This window comes from Pangasianodon hypophthalmus, chromosome 16, assembly GCF_027358585.1.
Source record: "Pangasianodon hypophthalmus isolate fPanHyp1 chromosome 16, fPanHyp1.pri, whole genome shotgun sequence".
In the NCBI taxonomy this organism is placed as follows: domain Eukaryota; kingdom Metazoa; phylum Chordata; class Actinopteri; order Siluriformes; family Pangasiidae; genus Pangasianodon; species Pangasianodon hypophthalmus.
In genome coordinates, this window is record NC_069725.1 from 16,903,632 (window position 1) to 16,923,195 (window position 19,564).

Sequence of the window (19,564 nt, forward strand, 5' to 3'; positions counted from 1 at the left end):
GCAGACAGACATCATCTTCCACTCATCCCCTATGTAATGGCATGTAATGCCAAGGTAGGCTTCAGTGGCTACACTTGTCCATATATCTGCAGTTAAAGCAATTCTGTTCTCACTATTGTTGATGTCGCCTTTTACCTTCTGGAATGTCTCCTGGTACTTTCTCTCCATCAGTTTAGCCAAATGTGTTCTTGAAATAAGTGTGTATCCTGGATTGAGTACGCTGATCATGCTTTTAAAACCTTGGTCTTCAACCACTGACAGTGGCCGCATGTCAGTGACCAGCATTTTGAGGATGGCATCAGTTACAACAGCTGCTTCTTGTGGAGAGTATGGCTGATTTTTTCTCTGAACAAACTCACTCATGGTGCACTGTTTCTTTCTGAAATGAAAAAAAAAAGTATATATATTTATAAAAGTATATACATATATACACATACACCTTACATATATATATATATATATATATATATATATATATATATATATATATATATATATATATATATATATATATATATACATGTAAAATATATGTAAAGGTAAAATATATATGTATATGGTAATATAAAGAATATTGTGTATGAATAATAAAGCACTGGTAATTAAACTACTACATTAAACTATAATTATACATATATTATTTATGTTTTATATTATTAGATTTTTTGGTAACACTTTAAAATAAGGTTAATTACATTAGTTAACATGAAGTAATAATTAACTCTACTTCAACAGCATGTATTAATATTTGTTAATGTTAATTTCAACAGTTACCAATACATTATTAAATAATAACTTGTATTTGTTAACATTAGTTAATGCACTGTGAACTAACATGAACAGCTGTTTTTATTAACTAACGCGGCGCTCTTTACAGCTAGATCGCTTCCGCTATACTAACTACGGACACTGTAAGCATGCAAAAGCAGCATAAAACTGTAAGCATACAGATAAAGCAGATAATAACAAATCTGAATTAAACTTACCGCCCTGATGTTTCGCCGTCATCTGTGACTCCCCCATCTGTGACTCCCCCATGCTTCCGTTTCAGGTGCTCGTGCATCACTGTCGTGCTACCGCGCCACAGGAGCTCCGCTTCGCAAAGTTTGCAAGTTACAACTTTCCTCACAGAATTTAATGTAAAGTGCTCCCATGCCTTAGAGGACTTGGGCCGCACACCTTTTTCCACTGTTGCTGCACCTGTACTCTCCGCCATTCTTCTGTAGTGCGTCTGTTTTTGCCGAAACGCTATGATCAAACGTGTCATGAAGTGCACAGGTCAACTAATCGATAATGAGATTCGTTGACAACGATTTTCATTATCGATACTTATCGATGTTATCGATTAGTTGTTTCAGCTCTAGTTCTGACTTTCTTGAACGATTTAGTCACTTCTCTTCTTTGAGAACTCTCATCAACGTGATTGCTAGAATAAAAAGGCTAGCCTCAAGACAGAAATGTGTTAATGACACTGACTGTGGAAGAATATGAAAGAGCATTTGAGGTTCTGATTAAGCTCGTTCTACAACAGGCCTTTTCCCAGGAGATAAGAGCAATTCAAGGAGGGAAGGCGCTTCAGAAATCAAGTGCCCTTTTTCATCTCGATCCTATTTTGAAAGGAGGTCTTATTCATGTTGGAGGAAGGTTGAAACAGTCATCTCTTAGTGAAGAGGTCAAGCATCCAGTGATTTTGCCAAAAGACAGCCACATCACCAACCTTATTTTAACTCACTATCACGCTAAAATTTGCCATCAAGGGAGGTATCAAACACTCATGGAACTGAGAGCAAATGCATTTTGGGTTATCGGCGGCAGTAAGTCAGTAGCTAAATTGATTTACAGATGTGTACAATGTAGGAAGCTCAGACGGCCTTTGGAGGAGCAACAAATGGCAGAGCTTCCTAAAGAACGAATTGAAGTCTCTGCCCCTTTCTGCTATACTGGCATGGATTGCTTTGGCCCATTCATTATAAAAAGGGGTCGAAAGGAGTATAAAAGGTATGGCCTTCTTTTCACTTGCCTTTCTTCTCGAGCTGTCCATATCGAAATGTTTATTAATGCTCTGAGATGTTTCATAAGCCTCCGTGGAGCTGTTCGTCAACTTTATTGTGATTGTGGCACAAATTTTGTAGGAGCTAGTGGCTTTGATTAATTTGAATGTTAAATGTTAAGTTAATGCGGTGGATGTTTGTTATTGTAAATGTTGGTTGTTTATTTTTATTTTTATTTTTTTGTTTGTTTCTTTATTTGTTTTCTTTGTAGTTTTACGGTGCCATAGTGCTGTGATCTTATTGTTATGGTGCTATGAAGTCAATCAATGGTTGCGATGAATGGAGAGAATTTGCAACAAAGAAGTATGTTGAAGTATGCAACAACAAATACTTCAGTAGTGAAGTTTATTGCATCTGAGTAAAATAAATCGAAGGCACCCGGCAAAACTCTCTGCCGTCAAAACTCTCTATTTGTTCGACGCTGAAGGGCTGCTACAGTAAGATATACCCTAATATGTCCCCTATGTGCTATTCCTGCAAGTCTTACAAAGGGACATTCTCGGATTGCAAAAAATACACAAGTTTTGGTTATCGGTATATAACTTTGCAAAAATAATAATAAAAAAAAAAAAGTAATGAATATAACACATGAAAAGAACCCAATTAGATATCATTTTGGTACAGATATAAATCAGTCATTAGATGTTTTCTCCAATACATACTTAGGACTGATATCCTACACAGCAAAGAAATGCATTTTGCTATATTGGAACAAGGAAGAGCATCCTCCATTTGATTTATCCAAACAAATACTAAATGACATACTGCTTCTGGAACATTTGACTTACAACTTAAAAAATAAAAGCGACGCCTTCATTAAAATCTGGGACCCACTTATGACATGTTCTTAGCCCTTCCCATGTGCACCATATATTACAAAATATTTCATAGAATTTAACTAGTATTTAGACTCTTGTGCTGACCAACTACAGAGTACTTGTCTTGTTAACCTATTAATTGTTATTTCATTTATAATACAGCTGTAACGAATCCGGCCTCTGTGGTTCCCCCGATCGTCACCAGAGGTCACCATCACCCGAGTATTGACTTTCCCCTCGAAACTACATTTCCCATCACCCCGCACCCAGCACTGATTACGAGCTCACCTGCAGCCTATTACCGGGACTACTTAAGCCTCCGCCTCTCGCTCACTCATTGCGAAGTCTTGTTTTGCCCCGGCTGACATTTCTGAGCGTTTATATCTTCTCTGTTGGATTACCGTGTTTGACCATGGACTGTTTCTTCTCGTTTCTGGATTCTTTGCTGCCTGCCCTGACCATCTGCCTGTTTGATCACTCTGCCTTTGTTTCGCCTCTGATTACCCTGTTTCGCTGTTGCTCGACCACGCCTGTACGACTGTGTCTGCCTTTTATTAAAACGCTGCTAATGGATCCCCATTCTGTTGACTCCGCGTTACAACAGCCATTACTCTGTTATTTTTTGTGTGTTGTGTGTGTGGGTTTTTTTTTTTGTTTGTTTTTGTCCCCCCTCTTATTGTGAGTGATGTATCTCCTTCTATTTTTCCTTTTGCTTCAAATGTAAGAAAACCAATAAATAAAGAATTGGGGAAAAAATGGATTTCATACTAATACTGTTAGGTCAATAAAAAAATGTATATGCATTTAGTTGTTGTTTTTGATATTTGTTGACATAAAAATTTTTTTCTGTTTAGGTTTAGAAAAAAATATAGGAGAAAAGAAATAGCATTATATTACAGCACTAATATTTTTTTATTTTATGAGCCTACATGTGAGCTGTCCAGAAATATATTCATATGTACGTGTAGTTATATAGCAATTTCAATATTTAGAGATGGTAGGAGAGGAGAATAAAGAAGTAATGGTAGTACTGACAGAAATAGTGGTGCCCGTTTCTTCTGAAATTTCTTTAAATAAAGTTAATTTTAACACAAAACATGAACAACACAAACAACATAAATCATAGAATCTTAAACATGAACTATGATCTCGAGGCAAATACTGTACATAGACCAGAGGGTGCACCCAACATCAGAAGACAAAAGCTACACAATGGAACATATGAAGACCAGGGCTTTAAACACAGTGCTGTTTAAACATAAACATGAATCAGGTGTGAACATTCATGTGACATAGTGAGTGTCATGGTCAGGTGATGTACAGGGGCTGATGGGTGTCATAGTTCTGTTCCATATTCACCACTACCATGACAGACACACACATGCTGAAATGGAGCTGGACAGCATAGTGATGTCCTCAGTGGAGCAGGGAGATGGGGCGATGCCCATAGTGAAGCTATGAGCTGTAGCAACGTCCTCTGAGTTCCCTGTTGTTCCCACATTAGGCAGTTCTTCTCCAAGAGTTCTTGCTGGCCCTTGAGCAAATCTGCTGCATCCATGGTTAGATCTAGCTTTCTGTCAGGTTTTAGTAGCAGAGGTGGCTGCAAGTAAAGTATAGAGTTTATTTGAACACAAAACACGAATAACACAAACAATGTAAATCTTAGAATCCTAAACATGAATTATGATCTTGAGGCAAACACACAGACCAGATGGTGCCCATGACAACAAAAGACAAAAGCTAGACAATGGAACATGTGAAAACCAGGGCTTAAAATACAGTGCTCATTAAATATAAACGTGAATCAGGTGCGAACATTCATGTGACATAGTGAGTGTCATGGTCAGGTGATGTGCAGGGGCTAATGGGTATCATAGTTCTGCTCAGTATTCACCGCTACCATGACACAATTCAATTTATTCTGTACTTAAAGGGGCATCAAGATGTTTAGATGCTTTACAACTGATTCAAGATTTTTTTTTTATTTGTCACATACACAATTATATGCAGTATATAACTTGCAGTGATTGTTTCTATTTAAAAAAATTTAAAAAATCTTGAATCAATTGTAAAAGTCTTGAGATTCTGTAAAAAATCAGTAATTGCTCTAATTATCAGTTGAAGATTCTGGTTTGTATAGGGATGTATAGAAAGATTTGAAAGTGGCATTAACAAATTAATAATTAATAAAGCACAGCAAAGCTGAAAGGCCAACACAATGTTAATTTGACTATATGTATACGTATGAACACAACCTAAAACACAGAAAAAAAACTTGCTAACTTGAGCAAAATGCTTAAAGAATTGTCAGTAGACCAGGCTTATTTCACTGTGTCAATGGGGGTGTAGTTGAGTGCCAGTTTGTTAATGGAGGGCACTATGAATAGATGATGATTGACAAATGAGGGCTCTGATTTTAGTGAATGGCAGCGAGGAGATATAGGGAAGAGATGGGAGCCACACGAGAGACAGCTGAGCTGAACTGCACTGTGTGTGTATATGTTGGTGTATCTTGGGGTGAGACCATAAGACAGAAAGTGCTGGAAAGCATGGCCAGGAAGAAAAGTGACAATAAAAGCCCTTTAGAGTTGTCGCAACCCTGCCTCCCGCTTCATCATCCCCACGCCAACACTGGTTTCCAAAACCCGGGAGCTTGAGGATGATATGCTGCCATGGAGTGCTCAGCCCTCACCGAGATCAACCATACCATTCACCAGACTCAACATCAGGCCCTCCTTGAACTGCACATGGTACTGGAGCAGTTTGTCACCAGACTACTGGAGGGAACAGCAGAATGGGCCACTGGCTGGCTCACTGGAGGAGGCGGTACAACTAGCTGAGGACCAATTCGCAGCTTATCCAGGCGCAGACCCCCCTTCATCTACTCCCTGCCTCCTACCTACCTGCTCCTCAGAAGAGGGGTTCCTTTCCCCGAAACCCACTCCCTGATCCAGTCTTTCTCCTTATCCCACCCCCTGGCCCATCTAACCCTCCTGAACCCTCTCCTCTCCCCAAAACCTGGTCTGACTCCTCGATATGATAGGATTCCCCTGATCAAGCAAGGACGTACTGAATACCCGTGAGTATAGAAGTGAATACCTACAATCCACCAAGGCCTGATTCAAGGCATGTCATTGGACAAAGCCCATAGGGATGAACCTCTCAGCGGCGACTGGCTGCTGCTACAGCATGGATTCCACAAGATGTTGGAAACTTTCCTTTGAGATTTTGGTCCATGTTGACATGACTGCATCATGCAATTCCTGCAGATTTTTCAAGTTCATGTTCATGCTGCGAATCTCCCGTTCTAACACATCCCAAAGATGTTCTATTGGATCAGGTGACTTGGAAGACCAAAGAAGAACACAATGATCTCATTGTCATATTCATGAACCCGTTGAGAGGACTGCTTTGTGACATGGTGCATTATCATGCTAGAAATAGCAATTAGAAAATTGGTAAATTGGGGCCATAAAGGGATGCACATGGTCAGTAACAATACTCAAATAGTCTATGGCATTCAAGCGATAATTGATTGGTATTAACAGTACCAAGGCGTGCCAAGAAAACATTCCCGACACCATTACACCACCTCTACTATCCTGGACTGTTGAAACAAGGCAGGTTGGATCCATGGATTCCTGCTATTGTTGCCAAATTCTGACCCAACCATCTGTGTGGCTCAACAGAAACTGAGATTCATCAGACAAGGCTTTGTCTTTCCAGTCTTCAACTGTCCAGTTTTGGTGAGCCTGTGCCTGCTGCAGCCTCAGCTTTCTGTTCTTGGCTGACAGAAGTGGAACCCAATGTGGTCTTCTGCTGTCGTAACCCAACTGTCTCAAGGTTTGATGTGTTGTGCATTCTGAGATGCTTCTCTGCTCACCACAAATGTACAGAGTGGTTATCTGAGTTCCTGTAGCCTTTCCATCAGCTCAAACTAATCTGGCCATACTCTGTTGACCTCTCTCATCAACAAGGTGTTTCCTTCTGCAGAACTGCCACTCACTGGATGACTGAAATCACATTTTTTCACATTCTGATGGTTGATGTGAAAGTTACCCAAAGCTGCTGGCCTGTATCTGCATGATTGTATGCATTGCACTGCTGCTACATGATTGGCTGATCAGATAATTAGATCAGATAAAACACTGAACCGCCTAATGGCCTATTCTAATTCTACTGGCCAGGCATTTGCAGTGATGTACGCAGGTAGTGTGCGGCATGTCGCAAATGTCAGCTGGTGAGTCTGCCGGCCACCCCAAAAACACCATTGTGCCCCCTTCCATTAATAAAGGTCCCCTTTAGAATAATTGCTATGGACCTCATCAAGCCATTAAAATGGAGTGCACAAGGGCATCGCTTTGTATTAGTTATAGCAAAGTGAAAATTATGTATATTATATATATATTTTTAACTTAAAATATTTCCTTCAGAGCTGACATTATCCATCACTTTAATCAAAGTACTGTAAGTATAAGTAACTAATGTAAGGCACCAACTGAAAATATACTGGTAAATAGCAGTCAAAATTACACTCAACACAAACAATTTTTTTGGAAAAAATTCACCATGATTTTTATCTAGCTCTACCCATCTGAAGAAGTGCTCTTATATCCTCTCCTCATTTTTCAGTGCAATTGGAAAAGGAAACATTTTTTTCTTCATATGTAGATAGGCAGCACCCTGAGGATTTCAGAAATGTATCATGTATTTTCATTTTATAAATGGCAAGAGAGCTTGTATCAGAGAGGGTTCTGATTCTTGAATTCTCGAATCCGGTCAAAAGGTATGCATTATTTTTGTATAACAGCATGGCTCAGGCAATAGTTCCATTCTGTACCATTAAAAATAGGTATATAACGGGGTGTCCAATCTTATCCATAAATGGCCAGTGTGGGTGCAGGTTCATTCCAACCAAGCAGAAGCCAAACCTGAGTCTACTGAGTCTATTAGAGGTAGTAGGGTAGATTAAATTAAGATAAATATGAAGGAAATACAATACAAATGAGGAAAATAGAATGAAAAAGGTAAGTACAGGAGATGGGGATTTTTGTGCAATTCTTATATTCAGTTGTTCATGAGTGTCATGGCATTCAGGAAATAGATTTTATGCAGTCTGGCTGTTTTAATCCTGATTTGGTTGAAGCACCTGTCTGAGAGAAGGAGCTGGAACAGATGATGGCCAGGGTGTGATGATGTGCTGCAGTTTGTGAATGTCATGTTTGGTGGCTGAGCACCAGACTATGATGGAGATAGTGATGACAGACTCTATGATGCCTGTGTAGAACTGCACCATCAGCTCCTGAGGAACTTCTTCTTGAATTTCTTTTGGAGCAGGACATACATCCTCTGCTGGTCTCTCTTAGTGATGGAGCTGATGTTACTGTTCCACTTCAAGTCCCTTGTGATTGTAGTTCCTAGGAAGCTGAAAGACTCTACAGCCATCACAGTTCTGTCAAGGATGGAGAGTGTCAAAAGTTGCTGCTATTGACAGTGCTGTGGATTCCGTGGGGTGAGAACTGGCACTGGAGAGGTGTGTAGTACTAGGCTTTTCAAAACTGCAGCAGAAGGCGTTAAGCTCCTCAGCCAGCTGATGACCTCCAATTGTCTGATGGGATGGCTTTTTGTAGCTGGTGATGTTCTGCAGGCTTTTCCACACAGCTGATGGCTCATTGATGGACAGCTCAGCTTGCTGCAGTAGTTTTTTTTTTTGGCGGCTTTGATCCGTCTGTTTAGATTGTTCTTTGCCTGGTTGTAAAGCGACTGGTCTCCACTTCTATATGCCTCTTCTTTAGATTGACACAGCTGTCTCAGTTTGGGATTGAACCAGGGTTTGTCATTATTGTATTTAATGCAAGTCTTGGTGGGAACACAGATGTCCTCTCAGAAGTGATGTAACAGTGTCACAGTGTCAGTGTATTCACCCAGACTGCTTGTTGCATGCCCAAACACCCTTTAATACAGTATAGCAGTAGTCTAGAGTGTTACTGTCCCTGGTGGGGCAGCTAACATTCTGTCTGTATTTAGACTGTTCATAGGTGAGATAAGCTCTGTTGAAATCCCCTAAAATTATGAAAACAGAATCTGTGTGTTTGTGCTCTGCACTTGTGATCTGCTCTGTGACAGCTTGCAATGTCTCGCCCATGTACACTTGAGGTGGAATATAAACTCCTATTAGCATAACAGAGACATATTTTCCAGGAAGCAGTAAAATGGTTTACAGTTTAAGAAAAGTGGTTCCAGGCTTGGACTGCATAGTTTTGGTTAGCTTTACATACAAAAACATTGTTTTTTAGACAGAATGTCTAGATTAGGATCCATATAAACTGAGGTGTTAAACTCAAATTCTGTCCTGCTAAGAACAAACATGTCCATAGACTCCAATCTCTCTCTTTTCCTGGTGTGTACACACACATATATAGCATGGTCCAAACGTCTGCCATTTTCTTAGTATGCAGTTTTTGGTAGGCTATATTTCTTCCCCAAAAGTATTAATTAGAAAAATAACTGGAAATAAAGTTTTCAATTTTGACCAATAAATAGCAAAGCAAATTTTATGTCTAATGGTTGAGGAGCTACATGCATTTTTTTAGTTATAATGCCCCCTATGGGCCAATGTTTTCTGAGGGGTGGCCAGAGAGTGTCCTGTTAACTACGTATTGTAAAGTTTGTAGAAATCTGAGTTTGTATTTAGAAAATATGGCTCTTTTTACTTACAACACATACATGCAATGGCCTAAAATGCCCTGACCTCTAGTGGCCTAACAGTTTGGTCAATCAAAATTGTTTTAGTATGTTTTGTCAGCAAACTGTCTACTTCAGAATCAGTTTTATTGGCCAAGTATGCCTAAGCCTACAAGGAATTTGTTGCCTGTTTATAGGGTTAGGTTTGCCTGCTGGATATAAACAAGACATAGAGTAATACAAAAACCTAATGACAGCTACCACATGACAGTTTACAGTGCAAAAACAACATAATCTTAATGACCACTCACACAAAACACAGTGCAAACTGAAGACATTCTTAAAAAACACTCACACAGAACAGTTAACACATTGGCACATGACAGTAAAGTGATATTACGGTGCAGTGATTGCCTAGTTTGTTAGAAAAGGGTATGTATTGTATATGTATTGATCAGTAAATAACTGTATTGCACATGATATTGGTATTGCACATGGGTATGATATTGCACAAAAATGGAAAAAAAAAGTTGTAGTGTAAATGTAATAAATAGGAAATGAATTGGGGTTTATAGGAGGGTGTTTATAATCATTGTAGCTGCCAGGAAAAAAAAACTATTCTGGTGCCTGGAAGTTCTTGTCCTGATTAGTCTGTAGCACCTGCCAGAGGGCAGGAGTCTGAACAGACTGTATGCGGGGTTTGAGTCTACTTCAAGTCTCAAGTCTACTTTATTTATAGAGCCCTTTCCACTACAAAGTAGACTAAAGGACTGTACAGCAGCACAAAAATATAAGGATACTACAAAAATCAACAAAACAGAAAAATAAGATTAAAACAATTTACATCTTCCAAAAATCAACAATTAAAAGCCATAGAAAACAAATATGTTTTCAAGCAAGATTTAAAAACATCAACTGAGGGTGCAGATCTGATGTCAGGTGGAAGGGTATTCCACAGTCTTGGGCCAGCTGGGTGACAGAGCTGAACCAGATGGTAACTGATGAGCACAGTATGGACTCAGTGGTAGCCCTGGAGAATTGGCACAGCAGCTCCTTGGGCAGGTTGTGGAGAAAGGACATCCTCTGCTGTGCTTTCTTGGTGATGGCAGCAATGTTCGTCTCCCACATCAAGTCCTTGCAGATGTTGGTGCCAAGGAACTAGAAGGATTCAGTGCTGGACACAATACAACTGTGGATCGTGAGTGGAGGCAGAGGAGTAGGGTCTTTTTTAAAGTCCACTGTCATCTCCACTGTCTTGCCGGTGTTTAGCTCCAGGTTGTTGTGTCTGCAGCAGAGGGAAAGCCAGTCCACATCCTCGTGACTTGCTCCTGTCCACCCACTTGCTAGATTTCATATTTTATGTTGTTCAGATGAGCGGCCTAGGACTAGTTGGAAAAAGAAGGGTTTTTTAGAATAGTAAAGATGGCAGAAAGTGTATCAGTCAGAAGTAATTAATCTATATGGCAAAAAGATGCAGGACGACTTAAGAATTCTGCTGATACATCCAGTTTTACTCTATTCCCTACAGCTGTGAAGATATAATCCAAAAGGTAAATTCATTTATTATAGCACCCCTTCTGGTGCATATGAGTAGGGGGTGGGATATGGGACCTAACTACCAAACTGGTGGCAATATTCCAATGATAACCTTGTCTTATAGCTATTTAAGTAAGTTTCTACCTCTTTAGAATTGAATGACATGTGGTGGCCATATTGTATTGAAACAAATGTCAGCATGTTTTTGATTATTACTGTGGTTCACATACTGCTGAGTAGTTTGACACTAAATCTGTGAAGACAGGACAAAAATCCTATGACAAATTCTCAAAAGTATGTTTTTGCATATTATTAAAAGCAAATTATTAAAAAATTTGAGTGGACGGAGCTAAATGGTCCAAAATAGGGTAAGGAGACAAAGCATGGGGAAAAAAATCTTTCACTGTACCCCTTATTTTACAAAAGATATGCTTGTTTCCCAAACATAAATAGCGCCCCCCAAAGGCCAAGTTGAGTAAGACTGTATCACTTATTACAAGGTCCTTAGAGGGACCATACTTTCAAGTTTCATGACAATAGCTTAATGTTTACCCTGTCAAATCCCTGTTGAAATCTGACTGACCGATGGAGGCCATAATCTTTTAGTAACTCATCATCAAAGACACACTTGCAGATTAGCATAGAAATGGACTATATCAAGTTTCAGCTCGATTGGGCATACGGTTCTTGAGAAACAGTTATCTAACCTTAGCTCCGACCCTTATACATTACCACACCCCAAACTTTGCCCATAACCTGAGAATCTTATCTTGAAATTAAATGATGATTAAAATTCAGGTACAGATTAGCTGAATGATGCAGCACATGGAATTTCAGCTCAAAACGACTTTTGGTTCCTGAGAAACAGCTAAATCAACTTAATTCCACCCTTTTCAATCACCACGCCCCAACCTTTTCAGATGTCCTCGGATCCTTGTACTGAAGATGTCTTTCAAGTTTGATCCAATACCACCAATATTACAGCTATTTGAGTAATCCATATCTGCCTCCTTAGAATTGATTGATGCACAGCAGCCATGTTGTTCACAAATGTCAACATGATTTTTGATAATTGATATTGAATTTCACACTGAGTAGTTTGACACCACAGTTGTGAAGATGGGCCAAAACTCCTAGGGCAAAAGTAGGTTTTGCATATTATGAAAATTAGCCAAAATCTTAGGGGGCGGAGCTACATGGTTCTTAATGCTTTTTTGTTTGGGAGAACCCAAGAAACCAGTGGAAAGGAGAATTTTGTTTGTAGGACTCATGGTCCGTGAGATATGGACCAAAATGTAAAACCCTGTGCTATAGTTCCACCAGTAGGCCAAGTGGGCCCATCTCACTTGCCTGAGTAGCAGGAGGGAGTAATAGCTATTGACCAAGTTTCACGTCTGTAGGACTTACGGTTTGGTCTGCACAGGTCATTTTAATGCAGAAAATGAAAGATGAAGAAGGGTTCAGGGTTAAGCTAGGGCACATGTGTCAAACACAACTTGTTTTTCTAAAAATAGTAGTGAAACGACCCGCAGTAGCCCTGCATTACTGTTCAACATTTTCACACTATCCTAGCAGATCCGTACACTGTAAAACATGATAGCCCCATTAAGTTATGAACTTATTTCTTGTCCTTAACTCCAGTTGTCATGACAAGTTTTATTAAACATAAAGTAATCTATTGTCTTGACTGCTTGTGAGTTTTGCCTGGGTTGTCAATGTTCCTTTAACTCATGTCTGTAAGTTATTATTTGAAAGAGGGGAAGGGGTGATACTGAGGAAATACCACGAAATACAGAGAAGTTGCCGCCAATTTTGAGTTAGACATAACTATACTATAAAACGGTATAAAACTATTACTATAAAATTGTGATACCATTGAAGCATGGTGTTAACCAGTTTTCCACAGAGGATAAGCCATAATATTCCAACGACAGCTAAAATATTGACACACAAAACAACAGTGGACTACTTATAACGGAGGAGGGACGCACCTGTGACCTGAATACGACCACAATTTGAGCGCAACTGCAAAGTGGCGTGTAGCAAGCTGGAGTAGCTACATGAATTCTTCCTGAGTAACACAAAGGCAGTGAGGAGGTGAGTTTGTATTTTTTAATTTGTGTTGATTAAAATTTAATAACGTTGCCACTTTCTTGCGTGATGAAAAGGAAAAATTAAGCACACTGACCAAGCCCTGCGAATGTGAGTGCACCACAGTTTTCCATGCTAATTCACTGTGTTTATCAAATGCTAAAATAGTTTAATACACCACTGGGGTCCATAGCAGATATCGTAGTTGGTGGGTGCTGGAGCGGGAAAAAATGGTTTTCCTTTAAATAAAATGTTGTGGACATTCTATAATGCTTGAACATCAATTGGGATCTCTGTTTCTCCGCATACAAACACTTTTCCATGTATCAAATTCAGCAGTACAGGAAATAATTGATGAGTTATTTAACATTGGAGAATTTGCTCATCAAAATATAAAGACAGTCATTGATAAATTTTTGAAAGACAATAACTGCATAGTTGATGCCTCTGTTGTAGCTTCACTGACTGAAGAATTACAAACTTTGAACCCACTCAAATTGCTCTCAGGGAAGGGGCCTCTTGGCAGAGAGCGCAAAAGACAGTCATTTTATAGAAAGCACTTTACTATTATTGAACCAGTTAAATACACAAGAAAAAAGCCTACTTTTGTTTATGTTCCTATTTTAGATTTGCTCTGTAAACTGTTGGAAAGAAATGAGATACTTCAGACACTAGAGAGATCCAGTCATCCTGAAGGTCATTACAGTTCATTTCAAGGTGGAGAATACTTTAAAGAAAACAAAATTCTCTCTGAAGAATTAGGCATAGCTCTTGGACTATATATTGACGATTTTGAACTTTGTAATCTGTTAGGTACTTCAAAAAAGAAGCACAAAGTCTGTGGTATATATTGGGTGATTGCCAATTTACCCATAAGACTTCCATCAACAATGTCATCAATTTATCTAGCTGTGTTGTGCAAAACTGTACACATAAAAGAATATGGCCCACTTTCATGCTGCTAAAGGATTTCCACCTGATTTTCTACACAATATTGATATCGTACATGTTTTTTTTTTCTTCTTGAATTCCAACTTATGAGTAATAAGCTTTGCACCAAATTGGCACTGGTCGATTTGAACTCTTTCCAAAGTCTTTAGTGTCCATATCTTGACCAACTTTATAGCCTGCTATTTATTAGAATTACGTGCAATGTAAATTAAGACTAAATCTGTCCATTTGTTTTAGGTTCATGGTGAAATCCTAGATGTCATCATGAAGGGAATGCATGTTGGACTTCTGATTGGACATGAAGGTCCATCCTGCATGATGCTTTTCCTCTTGAAATCTTCAATGTGGCCGTGGTGGTAGAGGAGACAATTGTTCTTCATGATCTCAGAGATGTGCCCACTGGTTTTGCTATGCCAACGGGCACCATCTACTGCCTTAATCTGGAGTACCCCCGCAATATGAAGTACTCATTTGAATTCCTACAGAGAGTCATCATGAAGATAAAACCTGACCACTGTTCCGCTAGGATACAGTACATGGACTTAGCAACAAACTGCTGAGGTATTGTTTATAGACTGATCTCGAGCCTTAACTTGTAGGAAACTGGAGGAGACTCTTGTGTTGAACATAGCTTCCCCATTTTGCTTCCTACATCTAAAGCCTTTAGAGGACACTTTAGTTACTTGACACTGTTCAAAACTGATCTTACAGACCATGTCAAATGAAACCCAAGTACTGAGGAAAAATGTCAGAAGCATAATTGTTTGGATTTGTTTTTATAACAGTTAGTTAATTGTTAGTAAAAATTACTTTTTTTAAGTCTTTGCTGAGAGGAAATGTGTTAATGTTAATCTCCACTGTTCAGCACTGCTCTTGCAGAGCAACTGGCTATAGACAAAATATTGTTGAAAAAAATTTTAGTGACAGAAACATGACATGGAATTGTTCTTAACACAAGGCAGAATGTCTAGAGTTACATTAATACTTCGAGCATTTACTTGGAGGAAAACTTTGTCATTTTGCAACTATCAGAGGCAGAAATATTACACATGCTTGTTCTTGTTGCTTGTAGAAAGAGTTTACTGCTTGGGTAATGTCAACATATTCATAACAGTCAAGGTTTCAAGGTTCAAGGCTTCAAGGTTCTTTGTCACATACATTACATACATGTGATGTATTAATGTAGTGAAATGTTTTTCCTTAGTGCCTCGTCCCACAGTACAACTGTGATACATAAAACAGAATATAATAAAAGCCGAATATGATAAAGGAATATAACGAATAAAATAGAAAAATAGAATTCAATTCAATTCAATTTTATTTGTATAGCGCTTTTAACAATGGACATTGTCACAAAGCAGCTTTACAGCAATAAATGGATTCACAAAAATATATTGTAATTATATTGTATTGTATTGTAATATATTGTGGCGACGATGGCAAGGAAAAACTCCCCGAGACAATATGAGGAAGAAACCTTGAGAGGAACCAGGCTCAAAAGGGAACCCATCCTCATCTGGGTGCAACGGATAGTGCGATTATAAATAAATCCCTTCTATTATTGTGTACTATATGGACAAATAGTGCAATTGTGCAACCAATAAATTCATCACAGTTTTTGCAAGAAGTCCGGCTGGTTAAAATCTATCCACTGTCCACTGATGGAGTCCTGAGTACGAAGGTGCTCGTGGCAACTGCAGCCCCAAAGCCACTACAGCAATCGCAGTCCCAAGCCATTACAGTACAGCTCCCCATATGTGATCCCCATGCCATCTCCACAGCCCCCAGGTGGCACCATCCCCAGCAATCCAAACACTTCTTCAGGCAATCCATATGGGGCCACCCCCAGTAGCAGCGAGCGAACTCAACCGATGAGAACTCCACGCTTTTTGAGGACATAGTGTGCAAAAGATGCAAGAGATTTGGTTTGTCCATAGTGCAACCAATTATGTATGTGTCTCTGTGTGTGAGGTAGTTAATATGCAGACTTCTCAAGTGTCCTCATTCAGTAGCCGGATTGTCTGAGGGTAGAAACTCCTCCTGAGTCTCTCTGAGTTGGTCCTCAGGATCCGGTAGCGCTTCCCTGATGGGAGCACTGAGAAGACACTGTTCCCGGGGTGATGAGAGTATTTTACGATCCTCCTGGCCCTGGTCTTGCATCGCTGGTTGTAGATGTGTGTGATGCAGGGGAGAGAAGTCCTGATGGTCTTCTCTGCTGCACTCACCACTGAATTATAGTGGTGAGTAAGGTCTGTTCCAATGTCGATTAAAGTTTGTCGGTCGTATGTTATGTGTCCGTGGGTTAGCTCAATAATAGTGCAAAAAACAAGGTAAAAAACAAGGTAAAATAGACAAATGTTGCAGTGTGGGTTGCGAGCACTAACGTAGGCAGGCTTCCTTAGCGGCGCCATCTTCAATGACAGACTGTACATGATCTGTCCCTCCTTATCACTCTCTGTGTCTCCCTCTCTCCCTCCAGATCTCCCTCTCACTCATTCCATTTCTATTTGCCTTACTTTTTTCTTTCTCCATCTCAATCTCGAGCTCCCTCTCTCACTCTCATTCTATCTCCATTTGCCTCTCTTTCTCCTTCTCCCCTCTCAGTTTTTTTCTGTACCTCTCTGTCACTCTTATCTACTTTTCTCCCAGTTCTGTAAAGTATTGGAGAAACCTGGATATTATTTTGATAAAGTGGATGTTTAGGCAGATTTTTTTTTAAAGAACTGGTTTCCCTACTAGGACTGCATTCCCAAGCCAGTGTTAAAGCTTGTGTAACATTGTTCTTGGTAAAATAAATTGAATATTTTTGAGCAGATAAGTTGTAAGTTGATTCAGTATGAGCAAGTAAACTGGGAATCTTGCCATTATTAGTCAAGATGAGAAATAAACCTAAGTAGAAACGATTTTAAAACATCCTTATCAGGGAACATTTTTTTAAAATAAAGATTGAAAGAGTTGTCGGAAGCTTAGTGGTGGTGACGTTGAAGTCATGCGACCGTGGCGTAGTTGGCTTATATCCTAACTTTAGATATTTCTGGTGATTGTATTTAGGCTTCAAAATTCAAAAGTTGTGTTCATTTATGAAGATTATCTTGATGAACAAAACGTGTAATAATCATAAACTTTTGTTGGTGACAGAGCGTTTTTTCTGCAATAATCCAAAAGCCAGTGGAAAAATCCTGTTGGCTTTTTGTCGAGGGAACCAGGGTGATGCTAACTTCCGGGTTGATCTACAAAATACGTCATCCCTGCGGCACTTTATTAGTAGACATGAGACTAGGTAAACCCCCTATCTTTGCACAATCTTTTAGCTTGAAAGATACTATTTGTTATTACTCTGACTCTTCCAACAAATCTAAAGAATATATTTTCAACTTTTTTATTTTGTTTGGCAAAATTTTCATCCATAAACAAAAATTTATGGGCTCAATTCCTACTCTTTCACATTTTCTGATTGAGGTTGATTCACTGCTCACATCTTTTTGTTTGACTAGCAATAAAAAATGTGTCAGGTTTTTGGAAATATATGAAAAATGTATTTCTATTGACTCTAAGTTTAGACAGATTTCCTTCATTGCTCTTTTATTATTATTATTAATATCTTTATTTTTTTTTCCCTTTATTGTAAGCTACATACCCCGTTTGTGTTTTATTTCTCCTTTTTTTCTAACAACTATCTTCTTTTCTTTGTTAATGTTTTCCTGAAGGTGATTGTATATTTTCATCCGATTTCTTGAATAAAAAAAAAAAAAAAAAAAAAGACATGAGACTACGTGTTACGTTATTGAGCTGACGTATGCGCGGCTCAATCCTCATTGGCTAGCGGGTAAATTTGAAATGCAACCACTTCCAATGCTAAACTGCTAGCAATACACTCAACTGAAGACAGTCAGATGGAGCGTTAAAGGTGGATACATAATTGACCTTTTTTAAAAATCGTCCAGAAAAATATTAAAAACAGTTGACGAGGACTCGAGAGTTATGTAAGTTATTGCATTTTCATCATTTTAAGCTACGTTACTTAGTTAAGGATTTGATGAGCAAATAGCTGGGTTCTTGTTATTAATAGTTACTAATAGCCTACCTAGAGAGCGCGATGTGTTAATTTAACTGTATTGGTTTACACAAACCTGGTATGTTCTAGGTATTTACTAAAATAGTTGAGTGGTGATTCACTAACTTATTCCAAACTTGATCTGTCCTGTTGAATTGGTTTAGGGTTGCTTTATAAGCTCGGTTAACAAGATAACAAAATGGCTAAGCCTGTGGGCTAGCAGGCTGTATATATTATTTATAACTGGACTTGTTTTTCATGCAGTTGGCTTAAACTTGCTAATTTTCTATCTCCCGATTATTCAGCAGACTTTAGCCCCCTTGTATCAGTACTCTAGGGCAACTGTATTTTCCAACTGAATTATGCGTTTCTTGACCAGTAACGTTAACTTTATGTTTCAAGGATTGCTATTAACGATGTCAGGAGCCGTTCATGCATATTGTTACGTTTCTTTTTTTTTCTTCCCTTTTGTCTGCTGTAGAACATGGAACCCGCTGTAATGAACCTTCATAGCTTGTTTGAGAATCTTCGAGCCCACGTCGACGTCCTCAATGAAAGTATTGAGCCTCGTGAGTAAACCCGCAATTATCCATTATTTACAAGTGAATACATCTGAAGACAGATTGCCTTACATCAGGGGTTCTCAACTTTTTTGCAGTCAGGAACCCCTTTAATTGTATAAATTATACCATCTCAGAACATGGTCCATCTATTCAAATATTAGACTCATTATTTAAATGTGTACAATATTTTGCCTATTTATTGCAACCATGGAGCTTTTTATTTCTGAACTTTCCACTGAGCAAACAGATTGGGTCCAGTCTGCTATATTTTTTTTTACATGCTATTTTTTTAGTTTTATTATGTTGGCTTGACAAAGCCAACATTCTGTTCTGCTGTTGTTATTATTATTATTATTATTATTATTATTATTATTATGTTAGCTTGACAAAGCCAACTGTTTTCCTACTTAAACATATTACTACAGAAATGTCCACTTTTGTAGTAGCAGTATATCTTAAAATTTTCATTTTCATTTTTAAACATTTAAACTTGTGCTACAATATTTAACCCTTTGACTTTAGGAATCCACATAAATGGCAGCTCATTGGACTTTTTTTGTGCATTGATTAAAAGAAAGCTCTTGCTATCTTTTTTTGTCACTGGTGTTCCCTTATACTTTTGGCAACAATAAAGGTATTTTAGAAATGTTATTTCTCAATATATTCTGCACATGTAGTCACAGGCATAGAGGTATGATGATAATGCAGAAAACTGAGATTAAGCTTTTATTTATTTCAATCAAGTTTGTGAAAAATGTGATTGCTTCATATCTTTGCTATAATAAAAATATTTGAAGGACACTTCTAAAAATGTAA

At 38.6% G+C, this 19,564-nt stretch overlaps 1 protein-coding gene and 2 long non-coding RNA genes across 4 annotated transcripts in view; 2 read left to right on the plus strand and 1 right to left on the minus strand.

The window, feature by feature from the left end:
• Positions 1 to 1,241: 1,241 nt before the first annotated feature.
• LOC128320549 (uncharacterized) lies at positions 1,242 to 3,672 on the plus strand. Its single transcript, XR_008304091.1, has 2 exons — positions 1,242 to 1,998; positions 3,032 to 3,672. It is a non-coding gene; the product is annotated as an uncharacterized LOC128320549 (long non-coding RNA).
• Positions 3,673 to 3,766: 94 nt separating this feature from the next.
• LOC113530431 (uncharacterized) lies at positions 3,767 to 5,902 on the minus strand. The gene is made up of 2 exons (XR_003403153.3): positions 4,578 to 5,902; positions 3,767 to 4,469 (listed from the first exon to the last, which is right to left on the minus strand). It is a non-coding gene; the product is annotated as an uncharacterized LOC113530431 (long non-coding RNA).
• A 12,053-nt stretch (positions 5,903 to 17,955) lies between these two features.
• Positions 17,956 to 19,564, plus strand: part of racgap1 (Rac GTPase activating protein 1) — a 28,413-nt gene continuing 26,804 nt past the window's right edge. For both annotated transcript variants that reach the window (XM_026920160.3, XM_026920161.3), the window contains exons 1-2: positions 17,956 to 18,114; positions 18,667 to 18,754. In XM_026920160.3, the coding sequence (XP_026775961.1) occupies positions 18,670 to 18,754 (85 nt within the window). In that variant the 5' untranslated portion in view covers positions 17,956 to 18,114; positions 18,667 to 18,669. The remainder of the gene's footprint in view (positions 18,115 to 18,666; positions 18,755 to 19,564) is intronic.